This window comes from Hibiscus syriacus, unplaced genomic scaffold, assembly GCF_006381635.1.
Source record: "Hibiscus syriacus cultivar Baekdansim isolate YM2019G1 unplaced genomic scaffold, ASM638163v2 tig00110206_pilon, whole genome shotgun sequence".
In the NCBI taxonomy this organism is placed as follows: domain Eukaryota; kingdom Viridiplantae; phylum Streptophyta; class Magnoliopsida; order Malvales; family Malvaceae; genus Hibiscus; species Hibiscus syriacus.
This window is the reverse complement of record NW_024062627.1, coordinates 1,825,790-1,851,251: the sequence shown is the minus strand read 5'-3', so window position 1 is coordinate 1,851,251 and position 25,462 is coordinate 1,825,790. Positions and strand designations below refer to the sequence as shown.

The window sequence follows — 25,462 nt, the reverse complement described above, 5'->3', positions numbered from 1 at the left end:
TCAACTAATTGTTAATAATTATCTATTTATGTTTTAGGTCACATGTTCGTTCAAAATCCAATTTATAATTCATTAAAATTTTTATACTAACCATAATTTAACTTTAACAATATTTTTATAAACTTATTTAATATATTACTTAATTTTTATTAATAAAGATGACATGTTTCATCAATCAGAGTTAAATTTATTAAATTATTTTAAATTAAAATCAAAACTAATTTAGTATAATTTTAAATATTAATATTTATTGAAATATTATTAAATTCAAATTAATAGAATATATAAATTTTAAAGACTAAAATTATTATTTTATCAGATCATATCATTGTCTTTGTTAATTTTTTAATGACAAAAATATAACATTGACGATTTTAATTATCAAAATCGAAAATTGATAATAGTTTAATGACCAATTATTTTAAAAATATAAGGGAAAAGTACAAAAATAAAACCGATTATAAGATGTTGCTTTGTTGAGTCCCCCAACTATTAAAAGTTACAAATGGTCACTCGACTATTCATATGTTCCAAATTCGTCATTTTCTGTTAAAAAATTGACGACATTCTTAGCTAGACATTAACATGATGATTGAGATATACGAAAATATGATCACAAAATCTCAAACGATTATCATATCTTAGACAACATGATAACGTTTAGCTCAGAGGATTATCAATTTTTTATCAAAAAAAGACGAGATTGGAATATATGAATAGTCTAGTGATAATTTTATAACTTTTAATAGTCAATAGAATAAGAAGACAATTTTATAATTTTTATTATCCGGACTCAACAAAACAACACCTTATAATTAGGATACTATTTGTGTATTTTACCCTAAATATTATTCCAGTCAAAGTTTACCAACTCCATTTATTTATAAAAAAACCCAACTATTCCATTAAAGCTCAGATCTGCAGCAACCAGTTTTGTTTTCCAGGCATTTCTGAAATGGGTTATTCTTCATCATTTTGCTTGTTGAAACGCCATTTGATCATCAGCTTTATTTTCAGCATATCCATCACCCTAATCTCACATGTCAATGGATGCTTTACATCAATCTTCAGCTTTGGTGATTCCTTAGCTGATACAGGCAACTTGCTTCAACTTTCACTTTCAGAATCCAGAAAACTTTCCCACTTTGATTTCCTCCCTTATGGACGAACCTTTTTCAATAACCCGACTGGGAGATGCTCCGATGGCCGCCTAGTTATAGATTTCATTGGTACTTTTACATTCTTTAAAATGGGTTGTGTTTATATTTTATGGTTTCATTTTCATTGATTTTCTTCGATTGGGTTTGCTTTGCAGCTGAAGAGTTTGGACTTCCATTTTTACCGCCGTATTTTGAAGGCAAAAATGGAAGGGGAAAACACTTTCAGAAAGGTGTGAATTTTGCTGTTGTGGGTGCCACAGCTCTTGATGACGCGTTCTTCAAAGAAAGAGGAATCCGTAATCCCTTTACGAATATATCTCTGGGTGATGAATTGGGATTTTTCAAAGATGTTTTGCATTCTCTTTGCTCATCTTCTTCAGGTGAAGTGTTTTTTTTACTTCTCCAGTCTTCTTTAGATCCTGTTTGGTTGGAAGGAAAATAAGGGGATATGAAGTTACCTTAATTATGTTTGTTTCTAAATCCCAATCAGCTTTTGATTCACAGATTGTAAAGAACTCCTTCAGAACTCGTTGATTGTGATGGGAGAGATTGGAGGAAATGACTACAACCATGCATTCCTTCAGGGGATAAATCCCAAGGAGATGTCACACTTTGTTCCTCTTGTTGTTCATACAATTGCTGAAGCAATCACTGTAAGAAATTTGGCTTCTCATCAAATTATTTTGAAAGATACAGAAAACTATAATTCAACTCATCCGAATCAGATCATCATAAGTTTTAATGGCAAATTTTTACAGAATTTCTTCACATCAACAAAGTTTTTACTTGGCAATGATATGCAGGAGTTGATAGAGTTAGGGGCAGTCACAATGTTGGTCCCGGGAAACCTTCCAATCGGATGCTCACCGGCATATCTCACCTATTTTCAAGGTTCCGATATAGCCGATTACGATCCCCACACTGGTTGTATAACATGGCTGAACCAGTTCTCCCAACTCCACAATGAATTGCTTCAGAAACAACTCAATCGAATCCGCGAGCTTCATCCACATGTTAACATCGTTTACGCAGACTATTACAACACTGTAATGCGTTTTTACTATTCCCAGAACCAATTTGGTAAGGCACACGGTCTCTATCTAAACCGATGTATGTATAATCTACACAATCATTTACATGCTTTTGTTTGTAATGATTCCAGGGTTTACTGAAACACTAAAAGCTTGTTGCGGAGGAGGAGGTCGATACAATTACAGTTCATCAATGGCGTGCGGGGATCCGCCATTAACAACCTGCTGCGATGACCCTTCTTTACATGTTAATTGGGATGGTTTACATTATACTGAGGCAACTTACAAATGGATCTCAAAGGTTGTTTTACAAGAATTGTATGCCATTCCCTTTATAAATACCTTTTGATCTCCATTTACCGTCAACAAGCAAGTTTATTGAAAATATATGTGATGTGAAAATAAAATTCGAGTTTAATTTTTAGTTTTAATTTTTTTTTAAATCGACTGATTCCATCACTATAAATTTTCATATAATTAATATATTCTTGTAGTTATGTTGTTCATTTAATTAATTTTGTTGTTTAGTTATTTTATTTATTGTTTACTTACTATATTTTTAATATAATTATTTTATTTTTATAGTTTTCTGAATATTTCGTTTAATTAATATAATTGTCTTATAGTTGATGTATAATTTATAGTTATTTTATTTTTCTTTAGTTATTATGTTGATCATTTAACTGTTATATTTTTTTATAATTATTATTTTGATTTCGATTTCAATATTGATATTTGTAATAATAATCTTATTAATATATTGAATTGATATATTTAACGTTTTAAAGTATTGTGACAGCTAAGAGTACTCTAATTAATATATTAGTTTAAAGGAAGACCGGTTTGAATAAGAGACACAGACATTCACACATGTTCATATATTGAAGATCATTGGAGAGTTTCAATGCCCGATCAACCTTAACTTTTTAACACGTGTTTAGCTCATATTAGTTGTTTTTATTTAAAAGATTATATAATATATATAAAGATAAAAAATATTAATTATTATTTATAAAATGTAATGTTTTGATCATTCTTTAATTAAGTTGACACGTGAATAAATAGTAAAAGAAGATTATTCTCGTTTAAATTTTGTATATTTTTTCATTAAGTTCAAAAAATATAATATTTTGTTAATTTTGTATTTATTTAATTAAGGCATGATCATATTTGTTTTTATTCAATTAAAATATAATCACTTATCTTATTGACTTTTAAATGTTTAGTCATTGAAATTTTAACTGTCGTTAGTGACGAAAAGTGTGAAAATTAATTGAAAGTGACCACATTTTTATTAAATAAAGTTTAAAGTGATTAATTATTTTTTAATTTAATAAAAAATTTATATAAAACTCATTTAAACTTATTATTTTTTTTATTTTGAAATTCAAGCTCATTATAATTAATATGAATACAGAAGTATAGATAGTTTATTCCATTGGATCCCGCCAATAAATTTGTGTTTCAATTCATTTTGACTTGTCGATTTGAGAATCAATTTCAAGAACCGGTGGACCACTCAACGTATCGGGATGTATTAGCTATGTTAGCCTTAATATACAGTTATGAAAAATAATTACCGAAAATGTTATTATTTCCATTGAAGCTAAGGCGCGTGTCTTCACATCTGAAGCTCAAGAAAATTTAATACTTCAAATGACAAGAAGAAGAAGAAGCCATGAAGAGGAGAGAGAATGGATACTGCGATTAATAGACAGAGAAGAGATAGCAAGAGAGGAAGAAGCTGCTTTTGAGAAAGTAGAGGTCATCAAATGGACAAAATGATGATGCTAATAAATGAATCCATTTCCTTTAAGTTTAATGAATGAAATGGTGGATTCAAAGAAAAAAAAAGCCATTTTGTGAATGGCAAATTGGACAAGAGAAAGCAATTGGGGTATCAAACGATAAATAAAGCGACATGTTTTATACTTCTGCTTTTCCATCGATTCTTTTCTTTTCTTCCGTGAACTTTAACGTTGCTCGAGACACAAATGGCTTTTCTAAAGTATAATGGCCGACCATTGTTTGGAACATAATTGACACCAATATATTTAGTTAAACTACTCTGGCGATCACTTTGTTTTTAGCCTATTTTATTTTGGTCACTGATTTTGGAAAAATCATGTTTTGGCAACTTCTGTTTTCGATCCGTCTTATTTTGATCACTCGGCTGCTAACTCTTGTTATTTTACTAACGTGACACATTAGCAGAAATGATTAAATTTTAACTCAACCATTGAATGTTAGATCTAATACTAATTTGACCTTAAACTTTACATAAAATGCTAATTTAACCCTAAATTTTGGATAAAATATTAGTTTCATGCCTAAATCTAGTTAAACTTCTCGCCGTCAGCCGCTACTCATCATCGTCAGTTGTCATCACCGGTGATCATCGATCATTGTCGCTGACGACTGTTAGACTCAAAATTTTCAATTCACTCTTTTTTGACCTCCTGAATGTGAATATAATGTCTGCTTCACTGAAAATATCATGAATTCCACAAACCCGTTGATTCAATTAAGCTGTTGGTTGTTCACCTATAAAAAATGAGTCAATCCTCTCGGAAACTTTCTGGTTTCTTTGTCTACCACATTGGCTCTCTCAAGGCCATTTATGCACTTAGAATGATATGACATAACCTTTTCAATTAAAAGCTCATCTTTCAAAGGCAGCAACTCATTGGCATGATACTGCATGGCTAAATAAAGATTAAATCCATATTTTAATAGAAGTTTCAAAATTCTTTCCTTTAATGGCACATATAAGATCCATGTTTGAATGCAAAAACTTGCAAAATCAGCTTGTAATTGGATTCCGTATCGCCTTTATGAATTAATCATTTTCACTGACATGCCACATCAGCAAATTAACGGGTGTCAATGGCTCAGTGACCAAAATAAGACTGTTCGAAAATAAGTGACCAAAGTATAACTTTTGTAAAACCATTGACCAATATAAGATAGACCAAAAATAAAAGGGATCACCAATGTAGTTTATCCAATATATATCCCATTAATTGATTGATTGTGCTGAGTTTATGGGGACTGGTTATTTTGTTTTGGGGTGTAAAGGGCGTTTCGGTGATTGGGGCTGCTTTGGGGTATAGTTGGGGGGTTGATTTTGTGTACAGGGGCTTTGGTCCTGTTTGTTCTGCTTTTCGACCATAACATATACATTTTATCCCAAAAAAAAATTAAGTGTTTGAAAATTTAACATTGGTTAACAGACTAACTTAATTATCAGTTTTTTTAAAGTCGTGGCTTAATTTGACCATTATAGAGGGACTAAAATACAAAAAAAAATTATATTTCCATATGCAATGAGGTAAGGGGAGGTAGGATAGTAGGTTGCTCCAAACGTTAGGTTGAGAACAACTTCCGAAGAAGACCTCCGGCAGTCAGAAAAATTAAAAATAAAGATAAAAATACAATGTATGTATAAATAAATAAATTAATAAATACATAGTTGAACAGTCATCATATGCAGTTTTCATACGTGCGTATGTAATAGGAAGTAATCTCTGCAAATAAATCTCTGTGTAAAAATCTCTGCATATAGACAGTAACGTAATTCCCGGCTAAATTTAGAAAGAGAAAACATGAAGAGAATGATACACAAAAGTTATCGATGGCAAGTTATGAGAAGTAATAAAGTCAAATGGGTTAAAACCTAAACTAAAGCAACACTATTCCGCTACCCTAATTCTAATCCTTCATAAATTCTAAAATAAAGTCAAATGGGAAATTACTACAGAGGCATTAGAAAGAAGACAGAGATACTACACCCTATGACTGTGACCCACAACTACTCGGCTACCCTGGTCTTAAGTCTCCATAATTTCCTATTAGATGTCATGTCCTCGGTAAGGGTTAAATCATTCAAATCTGATCTCAAGTACTCTAACCACTTCCTCCTTGGTCGTCCTCTCCTTCTAGCACCCTCGACTGTAATTGACTCTACCCTCCTGACCGTATCCGACGGTTGTCGCCTAAGGACATGCCCAAACCACCGTAGTGTTCCCTCCTTCAATGTTTCGGATACAGTCACCGCCCCCAAGGACATCCTAATTGCAGAGTTTGGTGTCATGTCCCACAGAGTCCTACCACATGCCCATCGAAGCATTCTCATTCATGCGGCCTCCATCCTCCTTATGTGATCCTTCTTGATTGCCCAACATTCTGATCCATACAGTAGCGATGGTCTAATTGACATTCTATAAAATTTTCCCTTAAGTTTTAGAGGCGCCTTCTTGTCACACAAAACTCCAGTAGCAGCCCTCCACTATAGTCATCCCGCCTTTATACGGTGTAACGTCATCATCTACACTATCATCTTTATGTATCATAGACCCTAGGTACTTGAAACAATCCTTTGAGGGGAGAACGTGTCCTTCGATGCTTACTTCTACATCTTCATCGGTTTGGTTCCCACTGAAGTTTGAACATATATATTATGTCTTTTTAATATTGATCCTTAGACATTTTTCTTCCAAAGCAGTCTTTCAGGGACCAAAATAATTTAACTAAAATGTTTCTGATTACTTAAGTAATGGATGACAATTACTCGAGTTTTTCTCAAACTGTTGCACAGACTCAAGGGCACTCTTTCTATTCACATTTATAGTTTTATTAAAATTAAAAAAGGAAAAGGAAAAGAAAAAGAAGAATGTGAAATAATGTGTAAAGAGGAGCTCATCCCATATATCGAGCAACCCTGATAAGACCAATGGATACCGTCTGCATATATCAGCCAACTCGGAGAAGCCATGAAGACATAAGAGAATGATACATTATTTTTTTGGGTACAAAAGGGGACATTGAACTAACAGTGTCTGGGTCTTCTTCTCAGAGCTGATTTGTCCAGATTGAGAACGTTTTGAATTTCTATAGGTGGCTGTTGTAAGATCGACAATCCGAAGTTTAGGTGACCCCCAAGATAAGCCAAGGCATCAACAATTTGTTGATTTTGCGAGGGCAATATCTGACCGCGGACCTCCATTGCAAACTGAGGTAGCTTCTGATAATAGTTGACTCGTTTGCTTGAGCAGGAGAGTTAAGCCTGCAAACAGCTTTAAGATTGTCCATCTCCACTTCCAACAATCGCACGTCATGGCTCCAAGCAATGTTAAAACCATCGAGTAAAGCCCATAGCTCGGCTTGGAAGGGTGAGCATCGACCTATACAACATTAACAATAGTGCTAATATAAAAACTCCATAAAAAATAAATTCCGCATAGATCAAAATTTGTATATTAATTTTGGGATTTGCTCTTTACATTTATATTAAACTTATTATCAATTTAATAGGTGAATTAGTGCTAAAAGGAAATATTATTTTCCTTAAAAATTAAATTTAAATAATTTTATTTGCAAGGTATATATTATTAATAAATTATTTTTTTAAAAATAAATACTTTCTCAGTTCCATTAAATTTGTTTATTTTGATTTTTAAAATTATTTCATTCAAAATGTACTATAAAAATCAACAAATAACAACTTACATTATTTTATACCCTGTATATTTCATTTTTTATATCTATCAAAATAAATTTATCAAGTCTAGCAATCATTTTGAGAATATTTTTATTATTTCCTTTATTTTATATGATTTGATCTTAATGATTAATATCAAATAAAAAAATGGACTCGTTAAATGACTTTAATGATTTAAAGAAATGTTGTTTTCACTTAAATTATTAAGGGTGCGTTTGGCTCTCGGAATGTAAGATTACCAGTGGGAATATAACATTACCAGGAATAGGATTACTGAGAATGTTGTATTTTGTGTTTGGTTGGTTTAGCAAGAATGTAAGATTACCGTGTTTGGTTAAAGGAATAAAAGATTATTGAAATGTATATTTGATCAAATTGTCCTTATTATATATTTATTTTTTTTAATAAGTTGGAAAATATTTATATATTTTCTTTACAAAATTTAAATTCATAATATATATATATATATATATATATATATATATATTATAAAATTGAAAATATAAAAAGGTTTAATGAAAGTTTAAAATTTTATTTTAACCATGAACTTTATATAAATTTTAATTATAGATTTTTTTTTGTAAATCTAAAATAGTTTAAGGATAAATTTGTAATTTAACATTCGTAGAATTTTTATTATTCAATGAAAGAAGAAATATATATTTGAAAAAATTAAAAAATTAAGGATATTTTAGTCCAAAACGCCGGTAATCCAACAATACCTAAGGAAATAGAGGTAATGACATTCCTGGTAATATACCTCAAAAATCTACTATTGGTAATAAAATATTACTGGGAATGAGATTCTCGACCAACCAAACATGAGAATGTGGATTATATTCCCATCCAAACACCCCCTAAGTTTAAACAACTGCATTTATGAGATGTATATATTATTAAATGATTAATTCTATAATCACCCAAACTATTTTAAAAAATAATATTATTATGTATATAAACAACTTACTACTACTATGAGCTTTGCTTGTAGAACCGGCTGTTGCTTTAGCTAAATTGACAAATTTTATCAATGGCTACTTCATCACGTTGGTCGTTGAAACAGCGTTTGGTAGTTAGCTTCCTCGTCGCCATAATAACCGGCCTTAATTCACCGGTGAACGGATGTTTCACATCGATTTTCTGCTTCGGCGATTCCTTAACCGATACCGGCAACTTGCTCGAGATTTCATTTTCAGAATCCGGCAAACTTCCTCATTCTGCTTTTCCTCCAAACGGTCGTACCTTTTTTCACCGTCCTACTGGCCGGTACTGCGACGGCCGCTTGGTTATCGATTTCGTAGGTACGTATATATATATATATACATATATACCCAAATTGAATAATATGGTTGAGAATGGGATGGTTTTGCAGCTGAAGCATTGGGATTTGAGTTTTTACCTCCATTTTACGGATCTAAAAATGAAAAGTTTGAAAAAGGAGTGAACTTCGCCGTTTCGGGTGCTACTGCTCTGAATTTTACTTTTCTAGCGGAAAGAGGAATCCATAAGCGCTCCACCAACGTTTCTTTGGAAGTTGAACTCAATAACTTCAATATTTATTGCAATCTCTTTGCTCATCTTCTTCAGGTACTTTTTTTCTTTTAAGATTGTGTTGGGTGTCAGAACAACATAAATTTTTCGTACAGATGCATAGAGATAAATCTTATCAGAAATAAATTCGAATTTCAGTATCTATTCTTTTTTTCAAGTTCTTTTTATCTCAATTTTAAATGTCTAATATAATATATCAAAGATAATATATCTTTAAAAATTTTAAATTTTATATAATTTAAATATTTTTTATAATATTTATTAATAATTTGTTTCTATCCGTAATATGAAATCTTGCATTCGACTATAGACTGCAAAGAGCTCTTAAGGACCTCCTTGATAGTGGTGGGAGAAATTGGAGGAAATGACTACAATTATGCATTCTGGCAAGGGAAAGACACCGAGAAAATCCGAGAGCTTGTTCCACTTGTTGTTCATGATATAGCATCAGCAATCAATGTAAGAATTTGAAACATTCATCAAAGTTGTCCTTGTTTCAGATTAGTAAACATCTGACGACATGCAGGAACTGATAGAGTTAGGAGCAGCGACACTATTGGTCCCCGGAAACTTCCCAATCGGTTGCTCCCCATCTCTGCTGACACAATTTCAGGGTTCAGACAAGGACAATTACGATTCCTTAACCGGTTGTCTAACATGGCTGAACCAGTTCGCCCAACACCACAACGACCTACTTCAGAAAGCAATTCAAATTCTCCGGACCCATCATCCCAACGTCGGCATTATTTACGTCGATTATTACAACACCGCGATGCGTTTTTACCGATCACCGGAACAATTCGGTACACTTTTCACTACGTTTAAACCAAAGAAATCTTGATTTTGTCATGTCCGGAATCGGTCTCTTTACATCGGATTTTCTCGAATGATTTCAGGATTTAAAGAAACAGTCAAGGCATGTTGTGGGGTTGGAGGTCCTTACAATTATAATCCTTCGAGATCTTGTGGTTATCCGCCATTAAAACGGTGCTGCAATGACCCTTCTTCGTATATAAGCTGGGATGGTATCCATTATACAGAAGCAACGTACAAACTGGTAGCCGATGTTGTATTAGAAGAATTGATGAACACTATTCCTAGTTTAAATAACTTGTGTCATGCATCAATTATAAACAGACCGTCAACAACATATTTGAATTTAGATAAATAAATTATAATGAGATAACGAGTACTTGAATTTTTGCGAGTCCCGAATTTAGTTCGAATTTGATTAAGTATGATAATATCGTAGATATGTACATTAAACATTGTATTGTTACTTATTCATGTCATATTATATATTATTTTTAGATTAATTATCAATATTTAATTTATTGATTTATTAATTTAGATCAAATATTACAGAAGTCTATTAAAGTAATATATATTCGAAATACTCTAAATCATTTGATAATACATATTCATACATTCTAACAGGCATGATATTTAAATCCGATACCTTAAGAGATAACAACAATCTTTTAACCATCAAAATATATTGGTTATTACTATTGTCATTAAATAAATTTAATTGAGATTAATCATCAATGTATGCATTATTACTTTTTTATAATGTTCTAATAAAGTTATCATATAATTGGAAGTTAGGTGAGATTTCATTGTCATGAAGTTGGGGGTTGATCATTGGAGAAGTAAGTCTAAAAGATGTTGGTGTGCATTCCTGGCAAGTATCTCTTTTTTGGGGACCAAACTCCAAACACATTCGTTTCTTTATCTTTGCAAATTATAATAATATAATTGTGAAAGGGGATACGTAATGGGTACGTGGCATGTGATGAATTGTGGAAGGAGATATGTGTTATTTTCTGATTTACATTAACGTTCCTAACATAAAATCTCACGTAAAACAACTTTAATATATGAATAAAAATATATTATCAGTTTTATTATTATTATTTTAATAAAATAGATTAAATTATCAAAAAAATTATTATTTCTATTGATTTTATTATTATTGAATATTTTACCGATTTTATTATCATATCCAGTGAACCCTTCGCTAACCAAACCCAACAAATCCAAGCTTGTCAAAATTTGGAAACAATCATTGAACAAGAAAGAGCCAGTGGGTCCATTATCATTTACAATCTTGTCAATACAAGAGAATACTTATCCATGGTGTTAATTTGTTCGCTATACCTGTTAAATGATTTTAGTGGAAAAAATATTTAAATTCAAGCAGTCGTATTTATAAAATATATATTATTAATATTTAAAAATAATTTTAAATATATATTATTTTATAGTCATTTTACTTTATTAAAATATATATTATTAAAATATAATTTTAAAAATATATATTATTTTATAGTCGTATTTTATATTATTAATATCTAAAAATTATTTTATTTTAAAATAATTTAAATATTTAAACATTCTTTATCAACTTTAAAACATTGGTAATCTCTTAATTATTTTCGCTCAAATTTCTATAGTGCATGTACATTCGTCATATTTGTACTTTGACAATAATTAAGATTGAAAATTAATGCTCTGATATTTTGATATTTCAATTTCAGTAAGGTTGTTTCATATGTTCGAAACACAGACTCGTTTTCTTCAAAAACTAGAAATAGAAAGATACTGTCCTGCTTTTTTGGAATTATTAAATTAATAAATTAAGATTTGTTGGGTCATTAAAAATGGGATATTCAATTAAATTTAATTTGAATTTATAAAATTTATTTTAATAAAAACTAGAAATAGTAAGATATTGTCATGCTTTTTAGGTCGTTGTGTGGTGCTAATTCTTCCTTACGCATAATCGATTTTCGAACTTAACTTTTTGACTTGTAGACCTAAAAACGTTATTTTAATAATTTTTTAAATTAAATTTTATTAAAATGACAAAATCAATTTGAATACCCAATTATATCATAATCAAAGATTGGTAGTGATTTCTCGAACTGATTTTTTTAAAAATGGAAAATACCAATTTAGTGGAGACGACCCTTAACATTCCCGATTTAGGGGACCGTTTCCACAGCATGAACTTGCTAGCGTGGCATTCCTTGCAGTAAGTCTATACTCGTTCACAATTTGGGATCTCTACAGGTGTTAATCTCTTTGGAGGAGAGAACTTCGTAAGTTCTTCAATCTTGACTTCAATATACTATAAAATATTATTATCTTTTAAGAACTAAAAATTAATTAAATATAGAATAAAAGATAATATTTAGATAAATTAAACAAATTTGTAAAAACTTAAAAATAAATTTAATTTAACGTTCGTTTTATAAATATAAATATAATATAATTTATAAATAATTAATATATTTCATAAAGATGCACAGGTTCAAATCCCATGGTAGGCTTCATTTGGTTTATTCCAGTCTTTCCTTTCAAATTAATCAAATTGTGTCGTGTGGCAACATCTAATTAATTGCTATTAATTTAATAAAAATTAATTATCTATAATTAATTAATTTTAAAATATTATTTTGTTGATGCGGCGTCATACGTGGAAATGTCAAGTCAGTATTTCAATCCATGTGAACTTACCTGATCAGCAGTAAGGGTCCAAAGTTTTCATCTATCTAGGGGGCATTTTGTCCTATAATGAAACGTAGGGGTCCAAAGTGTTTTAAAAAAAGAATAGGGGTCAAATTGTCTATTTTTTCAAATTTTAGAGACTGATTTTGTCATTATGCCAATAATAAAAAAATCCATATCATTCGAGAGTGGTCAAAATAAGAGCAAATTTAAAATTTAGTGATTAAACTAAAAAAATTAAATTTTAGTTACCAAAATATGATTGAGAAATAGTTGATTAGGGAATGGTGTAATTTACCCTTATTAGTAATATTACAAATGGGTTATTGAATTTAAAAAAAATATAAATGAACCACTCAATTAATTTATTGTTAAAAATATTTCATTCTACTAACAGAAATAAAATATGTGTTAACTTTTTAATAACAATCATATCACTATATTTAACAATTGTAATAATTACATCATTCAATTTATTGAATATTACAATCGAATCACTCAATTGTAACTAAAAAGTTAATGTTCGTAACACACTTAACCATAGAGTGACATGTTTGTAACAATTGATTAACTAAGTGACTCATCTATAAATTTTTGGGTATAGTAAACCTAAACTTTAAAAAAATTAATTTGGTCACTCAACATTAATATTGTTATGTTTTTTTTTTCACTCGATCGGTAAATCACAAAAGGTGTGACTACATAATAGCTTAAATCAAACAATATCATTTTAGATCCTACAAAAATATTAAATTTATTCCAAAATAACATTGTTTCGGATCTTTATAATAATTATTTTTCGTTTACTTTTTTTATGTTCATATTTTGTACTTTCTTCTCGTTTTTCTTTCTCTCCTTTTCTCTCTCTCTCTCTACTTGAACCAACTCAAATTCCAACTACCACTTAATGCAACTGGCCATTGCACCGTCCGCCATTCTGGTCGCTGTAAGCAATGATAAATGATGAGTCTTAATTTAGTTTTATAAATATTGTAAATACACAAGTTTAAATTCAGAAAAAATAATATTATTAGTTTTATGAGTTTAATTATTTAAGCTTGTCTTATAATAAAATTCATAATGAATTTAATTTAGTTTGATTTGGAATAAACGAGTTTTATAGAGAAAAATAGAACTCGAACAAAATTATAAAATTAAATATATAAAGTATAAATTATCTCAAAACTGAACCGCAAAATAAAAACCCAAACAACATTAAACCGCATAATTTAATTCACATTAAAATTTTAATTTTTTCAATTTCATGACTTAAATATCTTGAATACGGACGAAAGCTACTTTGCATCTAATTCTCCAATTAATTAACATTATGGTTTTTATTAACTCTAATTTGCTTTAATATCTTGTCATGCATTCATTGATCCACGTTACGTAATTTTCACAAGTTTTAACCATGACCGTATATAATATTTGACATGCCCGGACTTATTCCTTTTAATTTTTTATACATACATATCTTATAATAAACTATGAACTTCCGTATTGGATTTCACAAATAAGGTCTTGAAAATGAGAGCACGTTAAACACGTAGAACCATACTTCATTTACAAGTTTTGAGTTTTTTTTTTTTACGCGATGATAAAATTATCCCTTAATATTCATTAAAATAGTTGTTTTAGCTCTTATTCTTTTTTTAATATTTTATTTTTTAATGTTTTAATTTTTATTAAAATAGTCCATGTTAGAAAGAAACTGTTAGTTGATTAATAGTTAATATATGTTAATGTGATATTTTTCTGTGTTTAATTGATGAGATGACACATATGTTAATTGACTAACAGAGTTATATTATTGACGTGACATTTTTTTTCACGTGCTTAATTGGTAATGTGGTAAATATTACATCACTTAAAGTGATAATATGACACGAGCTACATCACTGTAAGCACATGGAAAAATATAACGCCAACAACATTTGTTGATCGTTTTTCAACAAATGATTTTCATCTAGTAGAGATTATTTGAAATAACGAAAAATGTTGAAGTTAAAATGCTCCAAAAAGAAAAGGGTTAAAATAATTGTTTTAACAAATATTGGAGGATAATTTTTAAAGAGTATCAGTATAAATATCCCCATTGTCTTGTTAAACTTACAATTGCGTGCTATCAATGGCAATTTCTTCATCACGTTGGTTGTTGAAACAACGTTTGATTGCTGGCTTTCTGTTTGTTGTCATGTTTACCGACACTAATCCGGTAGCGAATGGATGTTTCACGTCGATTTTCAGCTTTGGTGATTCCTTAATGGATACCGGTAACTTACTTGAGATTTCACTTTCGGAATCCAAGAAGCTTCCACCTTCGGCTTTTTCTCCGAATGGCCGGACCTTCTTTCACCGTCCAGTCGGGCGGCACTGCGATGGTCAGTTGGTCATCGATTTCCTTGGTACGTATATACATTGCAGCTAGGTTCTATAATAAATTCATTTAAAGAGTATTTCATCAAGTATTCTATTATGGTCTCTCCAGTAGAAAAACTAAATTTGAAATTCATGCTAGTTGGTTCATTAATAACCTTTAAGAGATTCTTTTGGGAACCTTTAAGATTCAACATCTTAACTTATAATGTTCATCAGGTAATACAAAACATATTAAAATTCTTAAATAACTACTGCTGGTAAATTTCACCAAACAAACCCCAGCATTCGAAATCAAAATCATTGTCAAAAATTAAACAAAATAAGAGAGACATTAGAAAGCCATAACTTGACATTTTTTTGGGACTTTCTGGGTATACTCAATAGTTGTTCGGTGATCTTCGATTCTTCTTCAGCCGTTAAGACTTGAGATGCACATATTTTAAGCTTATCAAGAACTGTTGCATTCTTCAAGATGAAAGTAACCAATTTAAATAGAGAACTCTCATCATCAAAATCTAATACGTTAACCTTCTTGAGATGATGTTCAAGACAGGAAGACACCTTTTCCATTGGAAGCGGGACCTAAGACCACCAAAGAAGAAATGTTAGAAGATTTATTTTTTAAAGTACATACTAATATATTTTTCATTATATGTGTACCTCGTTTGATGATATTTTATATATAACAAGAGTTTGTAGAGTAGGTGAAAATTCAAAAAACTTGAGAATCTCTCGTCCTTGCCATGTGTGTTTCCCAAATGTCCAGTTTAAACAGGTTTTGAAATGGAACAAAACGTTTGTGGGACACAAATGTTATATTGGTCAAATAAGAGTTTAAAAGAACTTAAAAAGCATCAATATTGACGAATAAAAATGAAACTCATTGCTTCTGGATTGATACTCAAATGAAGTGACTTGATCTTGTCAATTCCTTCAAAAAGTTTAACTAAAACATCTACTTCTGTTGTAAAAGTTAACGTTCCATAAACCTTAATACCAGCCCTAACAAGAGAAGGCATGTTTACCGTCAAATAATTTTTTGCTCTGAAGTCCACGTATTTGAAGTAAACAAGACTTGGAAGATTAATGACAATGGCAAACGCTAAGCAGAGTGAATGGTCATCAAGGGGATAATCGTTAAGAAGTAAAGTCAAGCTCTTAAGTGAAGGAATTGAGATTGTAAGATAGATTATGTTTCGCATGTCACAATAGAAGATAGACAATTGTTCAAGTATAGGACATCCTGAAAAGAACGTTTTGACTGAATCATCATCTTCAAATTTAGTAGATCGAAGCACCAAGATCTTGAGGCTAGGCAAACAAACATGAATATGAACACTCATTACAAATGGGATTTCCAGTTTCAATCTCACCAGTGTCTTGCAAGTAAAAAGCAGAGCATTAGGCAACATGGGAATGTTATTGGACTCTAGAGCAAAAACCAAATCTATCTCCTTAACCCCATGCCAAATTGCACCATATATCCATGCACAAACACGTGAATCATCGATCCCTGATATGTCAATACGATTGAGTCGAAATTGTTTGATCCTTCCCTCACTATAAAAAAACAACCATGAAGTTGGTGAAGCTCTTAACAGTATGTAGAGAAGAACGTCATAATATTTCGAAATCAACGTCAAATCTAACCAATGAGGCAAACATGTATCGCCATCTGGTTGATAGAATGGAGGTTGAAACTACATCTTCGATGGGAAGCGATGATAGAATGCGAGTTAGAAGGGAATCGGGCAAATTACTAATCCTATTGGATGCCATTGGAAGTTCAAACTTTGAATGACAAATGAAAGGTTACATATATATAGGGAAGAGTTGCCAATGAATAGAAATGTCTCATTTTGAAAACACAATTCTTTTTAAGAACATTTTGAAAACACAACTCTTTTCGAGAATTTATAATATGTTTTATGCCTCTTTTACAATAATTGAAAGGGTGTGTGGGTTTAGAATGAATTAGTTTTAGTTCATTATTATTACGATGCCTGTCTAGATTTCATTTGGTATTTTGTAAGCAGGCATCGAGATGCATCTGTCGAAAAACATCTTTAAAAAGCATAAAGATCTTTTGTTATAAATAATGTGAAGATGCCTCAACTCAAAAACATCTTTAAGAAGCATTGAAATCCTCCTCTATAAGCAACATCGAAATGCATCCGCTTAAAATATCTTTAAAAATCATATAGATCATTCAATGCAAGTAGCGTCAATATAGCTTCACTCAGAGTCATCTTTAGAAAGCGTCCAGATCCTCCATTGTAAATATCTCTAAAGAAGTCACCATGTGTTCGTAAGAGGGAGGCAACGAACACAACAAAATCATCGCTTTGTCTTCATCCTCAATTTTCACATCAAGCCGAGCCAAATTAGAAAAGATTTGATTGAAGACATTCACGTGTTGCACCAAATCATTATCGTCCTGCATCTTCAGCCCATACAACCGTTGCTTTAGATACAGTTTAGTCATTAAGGATTTGGACATAAACTGACTTTTCAACTTCTTCCAAATTTCATCTGGAGTCGACAGATGCATGACGTGATACATAACCTCGTCCGCCAAACATAATCGTATGGTTCATGCCGCTTGCTGCTGCAATTATTCTCAATCTTCCTCCTCCATTGACGCCGGCTTTGTAAGTCGCAAAGATTTCAGGATTCCTTGCTGCGCCAACAGATCCTTCACCCTTGTTTGCCATAATCCGAAGTTACCCTGACCATCGAATTTCGCAACTTCGAATTTTGCTACTGACATCTGATACCAATTGTTGAAGAATCAGGTAAAGAAAAATGAAAGAACACAAGAATTTTAACGAGGTTCAGCAATGTGCTTACGTCCTCGGTGCCTAGGTGGCGCTAGAAGTTTTATTCAATATCTCACAAGTTTAGGTTACATCTCTATTTATAATAAATAAACTCTGGTATATAATTACAAAATTAACCCTGTACCGTACCGCGGGGCTGCGCCCCCGCACCCTCAACTCACATAATCGTAACTCCCACTATGAGACTTTCTTTGTAAGGACAGTTGATGTTCGCTTCGCTCACTCTGTTCCATCTCCTGTCCTCTTTACCGGTATATTTATGAGCCATACCTAATAAATTATCTTTGAAGCAATCAGGATAATTGGGTTGCACCATCCATTGAAATATCTCAACTCCAAGTGACAGTCCATGGCAGGCCATCTTTGGCAATATTTTATAATAACTGTACCCATTTGATAAATGATATTAAAAGCGAAAGATAATCATAATTCAGATTAAGATAATAATATTAATTATTTATTTATAAGGACATTTAGAGTTGACTAGGATGATGACCGATCATACCAATGTTATTTATTTGGATCTTTCACGTGTATTATAGTTATTAGTTAGTGTGTTCTCGAGTAGACAAATTTGTTTATTCTAAGTGTTATTTATACATCAAATATCATGTTTTAGTATATAAATGAATAATAATTTTTAATTGTGATTTTTTAAATAAGTAGTATAGTTAAAATTAGATAATTCAATTGATAAATAATAAGTCACATGTACAATTATAAGTTAAGAATAACCAGTTCTTGGAGTTCCGAAATGAATTGCATCAGCAACAGCTTGATTAATCTACAAGCATTATCCACATTACTCATCCAAAACTTATAAAATGATTAAAACATTTTAATATTTCAACCAAAATATATGATATGGTAATAAAATCATTCTGTTTTATATAAAATATTTAATTAAGATATACGTTGTTGCTTAGAGATTCAACAACTTATGATAATAGAAAGCACCTCTGCATCTGATTCTTTTTCCCATTGACCCATTTACATATAATCGGAATTATCTTTTATATTTTATATATATATATATATATATATACCATATATGGAAACTTACCTACCACGTTATCACACAAAAAATGATGATAGAAGTAGACGTATCTTTTAATCTACATTTCCTACAATGAAAAATAATTGAAATTACCTACCACGGTATCATTTGAAAAGGTCAGATAAGGAGTATATATCTTTTTCTTATAATTAAATGAATTTTTTGGTAGGGAAGTATAAATATAAATATCCACATTTGAAGGCTGTAGGTGCAGAAAGAAATTCTCTTTGATTGTATGCATCAATGGCATCATGTTCTTGGCTGAAACAACGGTTCATTGTTATTATCTCTGTCTTTGTAACAATAACCAGCGTTAATTCACCGGTGAACGGATGTTTCACGTCGATTTTCAGTTTTGGTGATTCTTTAACCGATACCGGCAACTTACTCGAGATTTCGATTTCAGAATCCAGCAGGCGTCCTCATTCTGCATTTCCTCCCTATGGCCGTACCTATTTTCACCATCCGACTGGGCGGTACTGCGACGGTCGCTTGGTTATAGATTTCCTTGGTAAGTATATCGATCTTCTTTGTTGCTCCGACTCTTCATTCTTGTCTAATATCCGTGCCGAAATTCAACATGGTTTTGCAGCTGAAGCATTGGGATTTTCCCTTCTACCACCATTTTATGGATCTAAAAGTGGAGGATGGGAGGAATTTCAAAAGGGAGTGAATTTTGCAGTGGCGGGTGCTACTGCTCTCAATTCTTCATTCCTTGCAGAACAAGGGATCCTGAGTGTCTCCACCAATATTTCTTTGGGAGTCGAAGTGAATTCCTTCAAAAATTTATTGCCATCTCTTTGCTCACCTTCTTTAAGTAAGCTTTTTTACTTCGTTTTGATTGAGTTTGCCAAAATTTTCATTTGTGTTCAAATGCTAATCTGCTGTGAGTTTATAGATTGCAGAGAGTTCCTCCGGAACTCCTTGATTGTGATGGGAGAGATTGGAGGAAATGATTACAATCATCCATTCTGGCAAGGGAAAAACACTGAGAAAATCCGACAACTTGTTCCTCTTGTTGTTGGTGTTATAACTTCATCAATCAACGTAAGAATCACTCATTTTAATTTTGTCATATTGAATTCGGGTTAAACTCTAAAATCACAATATATGCAGGAGTTGATCAAGTTAGGGGCGGAGACATTTTTGGTCCCCGGAAACTTCCCAATTGGATGCTCCCCATCTTTTCTGGCAAGATTTCAAGGCTCAAGCAAGGATCAATATGATCCCTTGACCGGTTGTCTAACATGGTTGAACCAGTTCACCGAATACCATAACGAGTTGCTTCGAAGAGAACTCCACGGACTCCGAAACCAACATCCCGACATCAACATAATCTATGTCGATTATTACAATATCTCAACCCGTATCTACCATTCCCCGGAACAATTCGGTAAATTTTCTACTTCTGCTCAAAACAGGAAAAACTTAATCCATCATCAATACCTGATTTCTTCACATCAAATTTTCTCAAACGATTTCAGGGTTTAAAGAAACACTCAAGGCATGCTGCGGGACTGGAGGTGTTTACAACTACGATCCTTCGAAATCTTGCGGTTATCCGCCATTGGACCGATGCTGCAAAGATCCTTCTTCATACATAAACTGGGATGGTATACATTATACAGATGCTGCCAACAGATGGTTTGCCAGCGTTGCATTTGCAGAACTGATGAATGCCATTCCTAGTTTAGAAGCCTTGTGTCCCACATCGACTTTAAACAAACTGGGAATAATGTATCCAAAGTCAGAGATGTAAATTATAATATAGGATGTTTTATAATTCAAGTGTCGAATTTGAGATGTATCCAAGTTTGGTGAGAAAATAATGTTTAGATTTTTCTTATAAAATTAATTTATTAACTAAAATATATTTTAAAAATAGAAAAAATAGTTAATTATGAGAACTTAATTGGGAGACGGGACAAATTTTTACTAACCACCTTGCAAAAATTTAAAATTAATTTATTTTTATTTAATGAATTATAAAAACTAATGTAAAAATATTTTTAATAGGCTAATATAATATTGTTTTAGTATATGAATAATGAAACGGGGCTGTGGTTAGAATTTCAAACATACATATGTCGTTAGTCTTAGTTTTGAAATGAAGTGTGGGAAAAATACCATATATAAAGGGAGAGCTTAGCAAAGCTATATTGGTGGAGTTTGTAAATTAACCGAAGCTAGTAGTGTTTATATTTGTATTTTGGTTCGTATTAATAATATTGTAAGAGTTATAAAAGTTCATCGAGTGTCCATTAACGCTTTCTACCGTTGTGTTTATTGAAATTATTTTCATGTATAACTTCTTAATTAATTTATCAAATTTCAATTAAATTTAGGGTGACGTATCTTTGTCATAAACTGATGGTTTGATTGTAAGACAAGTGATTAATGCTTACCAGCTGCTCACTAACTTGTTCCATATTCCCCAGAATTAAGCTGAAAAATGATATGAAGCACGCAAAATACTAAGTTATTATCAAGTTATTGACAAATAAAATTTTAATATGCATGTATGAAGATAAGTTAATTTGTACTATCATTTTTAAATGATACCGTGGTAGGTGATCTCCATATGTTATTAATCCTGTTTTCTATGAATGGATCGATGAAAGAATTAATTAGATGCAAAGTAGCTTTCAATAATTTAAAAAATATTAAATCCCTAATTGTATAGTTTGTATAGCTATCTTATATTTGGCATAATGCATTAAAATAACCTTAACGTTTGACAGTTGTGTCAAGTTTACCCGTATTGTTTTTTTGGAACATTTGACCCCTTAACGTTTCATTTTAAGTCAAAAAAAACCCTCATTGAATGAAAATTGTTAGTCAACTAACTGTCAACGCATGAAGATGACATGTCAAGCTTACATAACATCGCACGCTGATGTGGCAAATGCCACGTTAGTAAACATTAATTTTAAAAAAAAAATAATTACATTAATTTTTAATAATTTTCAACCAATACAAAGATGACACGTGTCATCATTTCATTGGCTTATATATTAAATTGTAAAATTTGCCTTCCAGCATCCATAAGTTCATAAATCTTAGAGTTTTGCGTGCTTCATATCATTTTTCAGCTTAATTCTGGGGAATAAGGAACAAGTTAATGAGCAACTGGTAAGTATTAATCACTTCTCTTACAATCAAACCATCAGTTTATGACAAAGATACGTCACCTTAAAAAATAAGCATAAATTCTTACCGGAAGGCAAATTTTACAATTTAATATATAAGCCAATGAAATGATGACACGTGTCATCTTTGTATTGGTTGAAAATTATTAAAAAATAATATAATTATTTAAAAAAAATTAATTTTTGTTGATGTGGCAAATGCCACCTCATCACCTTTGCATATGTGGCATTTGCCACGTCAGCGTGCAATGTTATGTAAGCTTGCCATGTCATCTCCATGCGTTACCCGTTAGTTGACTAACGGTTTTCATCCAACGAGGGTGTTTTTTGACCTAAAATGAAACGTTAAGGAGTTAAATGTTAAAAAAAAAACAATACGGGTAAACTTGAAACCACTGTCAAACGTTTAGGTTATTTTGTTGCATTATATCAAATATAAGATAGCTATACAATCTATGCAATTAGGGATTAATATTTTTTAAATTATTGAAAGCTACTTTGCATCTAATTAATTCTTTCATTGATCCATTCATAGAAAACAGGATTAATAACATATGGAGATCACCTACCACGGTATCATTTAAAAATGATAGTACAATCTTCATACATAGATATTAAAATACATCTTAAAATTACTAATCAAGATCAGTACGATTGGTGTAAACCAACAGAAACACATTTGGATCTCAACCTAAAGTTAAGGGAAAATGAACAGGGGTATCAATTGATAAAGGGTGACATTAAAGACTTATAGGCGAGTGTTTATTAATATATAGTAACATCTTCAACCAATACAATGAAAATGACTAATATGATTGTTAATTGCTACATTTAATTCAATGTTCTCACTATAAGTGGTATGACCAAGCTAGAAAACGTTCTTCACAAGCTTCGGATACATAGGGGCATAAGGCTATTAGTGTGAAACGAAGTAAACTGAAACATCAAAACTTAATAGAATCATTCTTTCGAGCGTTTGCTCAACCTTTCATCTTTCAAGCGCCTTTGATCTCCAACCATGGACTCAAATACATCCAAGAGATTGTCCAGTTCATCAGCATTATCACCCAAAGCCTTCAAAGTATATACAATGCTCTCAATGGTTGACAAACATCCTGCCTTCGGTTGATGCCTTATTTCACTATACAAGCTCATCTTGTCCAAATCTAACCTCAAATGGGGCAAAAGCTTCAACCATGGATTTTCATTGTAAACTCTCCCTGCCTTGGACCAAGTCCCGTCCAACACAATCAAATTCTTCACCTCGAAATGCATAGATTGAAGCTCATCAACTCCAACTGCATCTTGGCTCGGGAATAGAAGTACTGATCCTCGTGGGACCTTGACTTCAAATTCTTCATTCTCTTCCACTTCCACCTCCACCTCCATTTTCCCGTCTGATTTCCTCCTTCCAAGCTTTTTCACAACAAAACCACAGGACAAAGCTTCTTTGGCCCCTGTTGATTCCAAAATGTGCTCAAACTTCAGCTTCTTCCCATTTATATCTACTTTCCAAATATGAGAAAGATCAATAACATTTCCGTACTTAACCATTGTAGCACCAATCACAGGCCCTTCTCTATCTCGACAAACAGTTCCATTTCGATCAAAATCAATTCTATCACCTCTTGTTTTAGGCCAATCAGTTCTGTCATCTAAAACAGGTTTATTTGTATCATCAAAATTAGACCCTTCATCTAATTTCTCACAAGGATTCTCCATAGCCACTGAACCTTTTGCAACATCATATTCTTTACCAGTTAACTCTGACAACAGTCCATCACCACTAGGAACATCTAAACCCTTAAAAAAGTCGACACTTTTAAAATAATTTACCCCATTTTGGTTCCTACTAACATCATTTTCTAAACTAAAGGGAGTAAATTCTCCATTTTTTTCATTCAAGTTCCCATTTTTCTCATCAGGACACTTCCCATTTCCCTCAACTTCTAAACCAAAACTCTCAAAACCAGATTTCCGGCTCTCTTCCTTTCCCAAAACTTGAACAACCCCAGAACTTTCCGGTCCAACCATACCCAGACCTGACTCAAGGCACGGTTCCAACAACCTGATTTCAAACCGGGCTTCAAAATCAACTTCAGAAACAGTGACTACATTCAGATTCTTGAGTCCTAACTTTGCAATCCTAGTTGAATTTAAAGGATGGTTTCTTTCTGAACTGTGTTGAAGAATAGTTACACTTACGGAATTGTCGAGGTTCCGGGTCCGGATCCTATTGCAGAGGCAGACTCGGGCAGGTTTAGAACAAGTTGGACATACGAGTCTCCTTGGTTTTCCATCCGTTTGGAGTGTAGACATTTTTAGGGTTTTCGAAGATTTGGGGATTAGGGTTTGCACAGGACTGGAAAACGAATTGAACGGGTTGGAGCGGGTTGAAGATTGGATCCGGGTGCGAAACTGGTTTAACATTTGCTCTGACTCAAGTGAAAGGTTTTAGTTTTGTATTTGATATATGAAACCCTTCCCTGGATTTTAACCCTCCTGGCCCTAAACGATGACGTTTAGAAGTGTTTTATTTTGAGAGAAAGCATCTTTTAATTTTCATTTTTTTTAAATAATTTAATTTTTAAATTCATTTTTAATCGTTTTGATGATTACAAATTTTCAACTTCATGAAAAAATGTGAAATAAAATAAAGTTCATGAACTATATTAAAAATTAATGTAGATTAAAATAAAATTCAAAAATTAAATTAAAAATTTATCAAATTTAAAAATTTTAAAAATATCTCATCCCTTTTATTTCAGTGCAATCATTTTTAGGTTTTGTATTAATTAACTCAATTTAGTTATATTCATTTACTCGCAACTAATATAATAACTATATTTATTGAAAACTTTTTATAGGTGGCTTTTTATATATATGTTATTAAATGTATTTAAAATATTAAAATATTATTAAAAATATTGATTTAATGATAAAATAAGTAAATACTACGGGTTATACTCCGATTTCAACTTGAAAAATAATCTATTAATTATTAAAAATTTAAATTATTTGAGTTATATTTTATGACCCAAATTTTATTTAAACTTTTTAACCATATAAAATATATGAAATTACAAATTGAGTTAAATCAAATAGAATATTTTAATATTGAACTGAATCGAATTTTACTCTACCTATATATGGCTAGTTTTTGATTTATTGAGATAAGTAGGATATTGAGGAATCCTGTATAATTCAACTTGCTATTTTTTATTTTATTTTTGAAGGGAAAATGGTGCCTTTGAGGGTTGACCAATTAGAAATTCCACA

General features: G+C 31.5%; 4 protein-coding genes and 1 pseudogene across 6 annotated transcripts; 3 read left to right on the top strand and 2 right to left on the bottom strand.

Annotated features, from left to right (window-relative positions):
• The first annotated feature begins 930 nt into the window (after window positions 1–930).
• Window positions 931–2,589, top strand: LOC120219504 (GDSL esterase/lipase At1g28570-like). The gene is made up of 5 exons (XM_039216324.1): window positions 931–1,229; window positions 1,316–1,540; window positions 1,665–1,813; window positions 1,964–2,240; window positions 2,323–2,589. The coding sequence occupies exons 1-5, from the start codon at window positions 956–958 to the stop codon at window positions 2,538–2,540; spliced, it is 1,143 nt and encodes a 380-aa protein (XP_039072255.1). The 5' UTR covers window positions 931–955; the 3' UTR covers window positions 2,541–2,589.
• A 6,083-nt stretch (window positions 2,590–8,672) lies between these two features.
• LOC120219502 lies at window positions 8,673–10,450 on the top strand (annotated as a pseudogene).
• A 5,541-nt stretch (window positions 10,451–15,991) lies between these two features.
• Window positions 15,992–16,916, bottom strand: LOC120219267 (F-box/LRR-repeat protein At3g26922-like). The gene is made up of 2 exons (XM_039216099.1): window positions 16,801–16,916; window positions 15,992–16,697 (listed from the first exon to the last, which is right to left on the bottom strand). Exons 1-2 carry the CDS (start codon window positions 16,914–16,916, stop codon window positions 15,992–15,994), a joined length of 822 nt encoding a protein of 273 aa, XP_039072030.1.
• A 2,339-nt stretch (window positions 16,917–19,255) lies between these two features.
• LOC120219501 (GDSL esterase/lipase At1g28610-like) lies at window positions 19,256–20,817 on the top strand. The gene is made up of 5 exons (XM_039216323.1): window positions 19,256–19,545; window positions 19,627–19,851; window positions 19,933–20,081; window positions 20,151–20,427; window positions 20,519–20,817. The coding sequence occupies exons 1-5, from the start codon at window positions 19,278–19,280 to the stop codon at window positions 20,791–20,793; spliced, it is 1,194 nt and encodes a 397-aa protein (XP_039072254.1). The 5' UTR covers window positions 19,256–19,277; the 3' UTR covers window positions 20,794–20,817.
• Window positions 20,818–23,010: 2,193 nt separating this feature from the next.
• LOC120219500 lies at window positions 23,011–24,627 on the bottom strand. 3 transcript variants are annotated; one of them, XM_039216322.1, is made up of 2 exons: window positions 23,824–24,627; window positions 23,011–23,793 (listed from the first exon to the last, which is right to left on the bottom strand). In XM_039216322.1, exons 1-2 carry the CDS (start codon window positions 24,611–24,613, stop codon window positions 23,144–23,146), a joined length of 1,440 nt encoding a protein of 479 aa, XP_039072253.1. In that variant the 5' UTR covers window positions 24,614–24,627; the 3' UTR covers window positions 23,011–23,143. The 3 variants fall into 3 exon arrangements, with proteins under 3 accessions (XP_039072253.1, XP_039072251.1, XP_039072252.1); XM_039216321.1 differs by having other exon boundaries at window positions 23,012–23,812; window positions 23,843–24,627; XM_039216320.1 differs by having other exon boundaries at window positions 23,011–24,627.
• Window positions 24,628–25,462: the final 835 nt, after the last annotated feature.